Below are 4,834 nucleotides of genomic sequence, written 5' to 3' on the forward strand. Positions count from 1 at the left end.
TCAAAGCAGTTTAAGACTTTAACAGCTTTAGGCCTAAGTGTCCCTTCCTTTTCAGTGTCAGATGTTGGGATGGTGGCCGGCCCAGCCCCCTGGCCTTTCTGCATGTTGCAAGTGGAAACAGACCGGCTGATGTTTATAGTTTCAACTGGAGGGAAAGGATGAGAAATCAACTTCATACGAGGGGAGAAATGCTTTTAGCATTTTCCAGAAAAAGGTCTGAAGCAGAAAATGTAGACTTAAGACACGATGTGCTGCAGTAACGCTTTATTTAGTGAGCAATGCAGCAACTACATTTGTGTAAAATAGAAATTCAGTTTAATAAGAAACATTAAGAAAATATATCAAGAGTTTCAGTTTTAGAAGCATCAGCGTCATGGCGCCATCTTTGCTGACATCCAGGCAGTAAGACTAAGCTCCGCCTTTAACCCCAACGCACACAATGTCAACACAGTTAGCACCAAGAAGCTACAGTGCTTCGCTCTAAGGAATCCATCAGGACTCTTCACCGCTTTACAGGACACCGCTTAAAGGAGAAAGACACTTTAAAAATACAAACCAGGGAATCATGAGGTAAGAAAAACTGGCTACAGATTCACACTTCAACCAGAAGTATTCACCCCCCTATCTACGCTGCCCCCCCTGTAGCTCAGGCCTGGAACGGGCCCACAGAGTTGGTCTCCATGGCCAGGTAAACAAAAACCAGGAATGCACCCAGGACACCGACCAGGGCCAGCTTCTTCCAAAGAGCAGTGCTGCGGCGCGGCGCTCTGGTTGGAGCGGTAACAGCCAGCGTGGCGTAGGAGGTGCTGGAGGAGGTGCTGGAGGAGTTGCTGGAGGAGGCGCTGGAGGAGGCGCTCCCACTGGACACCCTGTTGACGGCGTGGCTCCCCATGTAGGAGAAGCTGCTTGTCTTGGCGGTTTTGGAAAACTCCTCATTCCACACTTCGCTGGAGATCAGGGGGCGTCCGGCGGCTCCTCTGATGGGCTTCCTACAGGTGGCGCTGTAAGAACAGGTCAGAGTTCATCAGGCCTGGAGGGACCCCACACCCCCATAACCTTAATGCTCCACATCTATGTTTAGGAATATTCAGAGATTTAAAAAGCAGTTAAACAGAAATCCGTACATTATCCAGGTTAAAGCGCAAATATGAAGTAGTGCTGGGGGCACTGGGAGCACTGGGACATGTGGTCGAGCCCTGGAGGGAAAAGGCTCCAAACATCATGCAGACCTGGAGCTATCTAGTAATAGAAGCTCTATCTCCACACGCCCTCATCATGCTCTATGTTCCCAAAAGTGTTCATGTTAGCCCTGGCCGCCGCAGACGGGCCGACGCTAGGCCCTGGCCGACGGGCCGACGTCAGGCCCTGGCCGCCGCAGACGGGCCGACGCTAGGCCCTGGCCACCGCGGACGGGCCGACGCTAGGCCCTGGCCACCGCGGACGGGCCGACGTTAGCCCTGGCCACCGGCTAACGTTAGCCTGTCTGCAGCAGACAGGGCCTAACCTACATACCCTACGGAAGTCAGTATGGCCGAGCGGTCTAAGTTGCTGTGTCAGGTTGCAGTCTCCAGTGGAGGTGTGGGTTGAAATCCCACTGCTGACATTTTGTTTTCTTTGAGCTTTGACTCTTCCTTTATGGGGGAGTGGTGGCAGCCTGGTTAGAGCAGTGCACTGTTACTCTGAGAAGGCTGTAAGTATCTGGTTTGATCCCCACAGACTGCCACTCTGGGTCCCTGAGCAAGACCCTTAACCCCACACTGCTCCCTGGGCTCCGCACAGTGGCAGCCCACTGCTCCCCAAGGGGAGGGGTTAAATGCAGAGGGTTAATTTCCCCACAGTGGGACAATAAAGGGATTTATATTACATTATGTTTACATCTTTGTTATTTGGCAGCACCACAAAAAAATCCCATGATGCTTTGCGAGGAGAGCTCTTTCAAAGCATTCTGGGAAATAACTGCTGGTCTAGTGACCATGGATGATCAGTACTTTTCAAGGTGCAAACTGGGAAATTGAGTCCCCTACTTTTTCATCCATTAGACGTTCGATGATCATGTAAAATGGCGTCACCACTATATAGAGATTAGAGCAGATGGTTGGACACAGACTCTGGTCACAGGAAGATGTTTCTGTTTTTATTTCATTCTGTGTAAAGAATCCATCCAAGTTTATCCTGATAGCATGAGGATTTATAAAGCAGAGTGAACCTGTGACCAGAGTCTGGCTCTTCATTCAGAGCCGATTAGCTCACTGCTCTGTTCTGCTGAATCTCTCCCTCTGATTATTGCTGAAAAGCTGAGCTTTCCTACCTTATTCCTGTCGGACTGTTCATGTCGCCAGTAAAAAGCTCCGTTAGAACGTCTTCCTCCACTTTCTGCTCACTGGCGCTGATTTTCTCCACCTGCAGAGAAAACATCAGGTTCATTTTAACAGAGAATAGAAGCTGGTAATCTATAATCAGCGTTATTCCAGTGGGTCACTGGATGCTAAAAAGAAAGGATGAGTGGAGCAGAGAAACGTGTCCCTCTGGTCACTTCTGTTAAACCTCCGTTTCCTTCAGTCCTGCACAGAAACTGGATCCAAGGCTGAAACGGAGCAGGATGGTGGAATTCATTAAGACCAGGAACAAAACAAACCTGCTTTGTCTTTCAATCATTTCTGTGTTTTGTTTTTTATCCCAGATAAACTTTCCCGGCGTATCTCAGTCATCCAAATATTTCTAGTTACTTTTATTTCTGAACAAGGTAAAACATTTTATAGATTAGATTCAGATTTCTAGATTAAAATCCAGAACATCTGGAAGCTTAGATGTGCATTTTATAGGAAAACTCCCAAATATCCGACATACGCAGGGTGTCACTTCCCTTCATGTGTTATTTATCCAGATTGTTGGATTCAAACTGTCATTAGTTTATGTCAGTATGCAGAAAGGCTCCATAATCCTTCTGTCCTGTCATTGATTGGTCAGATTAACCGTTTAATCTATAAGAGGTCAGTTTTAATAGCAGCTGTTCATGTTCTTTAAGACTCATTTTCATCATTTCCATTTCGGTTCCTTATTCTCTAAACAGTTTTAGACCTCTCCCATCGTTATTAGCTCGGATTACATTTGAATGCATCTAAAAGAACGGATGGCGAAATGAAGAATGATCAGATTAATCAATTATGGAAAGAATCAGCTTATTTAGTAATTAATCATTAACTGGAGTAGAAAGACTTAAGCTGACAGAGTGACCCACTTAGAGCAGGAATTATACCAAGATTGTAAAAAAAAAATTATAAATATTTTGCATTTCTGATAAGAAAAAAAGTTATTTTTCATCTGTCAATCTGCTCTATAATCCAGAACTCCTCAAGTTTCATCTGGTTTAATTCTGTTAAATCCTTCCATAAGCAACCTTTTCCTTTCTGATCATTCATTGAAAAATAATCCACAGATTAATCAATTAGCAGAATACTGGTTAATTGCAGCTCTAACTCAAAGTTTTTAATCTGACTAGAGTGTATTTCCCCTGAAGTTTCCATTATCAGGGTTCTGGTCCAGAGACGAACCTCTCCCTCCACGCCACCACACAGCCCAGATCTGCCATGCATAGATTGACATATTTTATTAGATCAGGTCGATGTTGGATGTAGGGCTGCAATTGACGAGTATTTAGCAAATAGATTAATTTTTTAGATTAATAATCTGATATCCAAAGGTTCCACAAGAAGATTTTTTATGAAATCAAACCAGGTGAAACTAAAACTTTTCCACTTGAGGAGTTCTGGATTATAGAGCAGATTGACAGATAAAAAACGTTTTTATTATTTAAATGCTAAATGTTTATATATATTTTTACAATCTTGGTATAATTCCTGCTCTGTTTTACAGCCTTTATACTCGAATTAACAATTAACCGATTCCTAAATTAGATGATTTATTTCAATAATCTATTAATCTGATTGCTTCATCCCTAGTTGGATGTAATCAAACATTTAAGCTCCGCCCACATATTGCAGATGCAGCCAGGTTCCCAGTGGACCTGCTGTTTTTAAGGAGTGGGTCTGTTAAAGATGAGCAGGAGCTGCTCTGCTCTCTATGCAATGACTCAGTCCACTGGAACCAGCAGGTTGTTCCTTCCTCAGTGAGCAGCAGGGGGCGCCGTTGGCTCTTGATTGGAAAGAAAGATGGAGGGAGGGAAGCGGATAAAAGTTCTGATCAGGTCCTCCTCCAGTCCCAGAGTCCGTCAGCCCGGCGGTTCTGACCCGGCGGGGTGTGGCTGGTCTCCAGTTTCAAAGAGGAAGGAAACCATCAGAGTTAAATGGAAACCAGCTGCAGCTCATGGAGCGCGCTGACATCACAGGGGGAGGCGACCAATCAGACGGAGGTCAGCTGACTGAAGCAAACCTGCTTCTAGTTTGGTTTATGGTCCAAATGTGCTCAGAGCAGAACCCCGCCATGGTTTCCATGGAGACCATGATTCATAATGTGGCAGCGTATTTCTATTTGCTAAAGCTCATGGCCGTCGTCAACATGGTGAGGAACCCTACAGAACATGGAGCACATCCACCGCCTCCTGCACAGGCTCTGCAGTGAAGCTTCAGGTTCTATCAGATTTAGTTCTGGGTCTTTTTCTCCATCTGATGGTCCTGGAAGTGGAGAGAAGCAGAGACTCTTTGACATCTGCAGCACGGGACAACGGGTGGGGGAGGGGGAGCATTCAGCCACATCACGCTTCCAATAAAATGGAGCAAGAAGCAGCTGGAGGCAAAGACCAGCAGAGGTTCAACACAGGGGCCAAGGGCCACCAGGGGCCACCAGCCTTCAGGGACCTACAGCCACCGGGGGCCGG

At 46.0% G+C, this 4,834-nt stretch overlaps 1 protein-coding gene across 1 annotated transcript in view; it reads right to left on the minus strand.

Annotated features, from left to right (window-relative positions):
- Nucleotides 1-243: 243 nt before the first annotated feature.
- Nucleotides 244-4,834, minus strand: part of tmpo (thymopoietin) — a 25,257-nt gene continuing 20,666 nt past the window's right edge. Inside the window, exons 3-4 of the mRNA XM_015400618.1 lie at nucleotides 2,309-2,400; nucleotides 244-1,001 (exon numbers count right to left, since the gene is read on the minus strand). Coding sequence (XP_015256104.1) covers nucleotides 647-1,001; nucleotides 2,309-2,400 — 447 coding nt within the window. The 3' untranslated portion in view covers nucleotides 244-646. The remainder of the gene's footprint in view (nucleotides 1,002-2,308; nucleotides 2,401-4,834) is intronic.

The sequence above is a fragment of the Cyprinodon variegatus genome, unplaced genomic scaffold (assembly GCF_000732505.1).
Source record: "Cyprinodon variegatus isolate N-32 unplaced genomic scaffold, C_variegatus-1.0 Scaffold1125, whole genome shotgun sequence".
Taxonomy (NCBI): domain Eukaryota; kingdom Metazoa; phylum Chordata; class Actinopteri; order Cyprinodontiformes; family Cyprinodontidae; genus Cyprinodon; species Cyprinodon variegatus.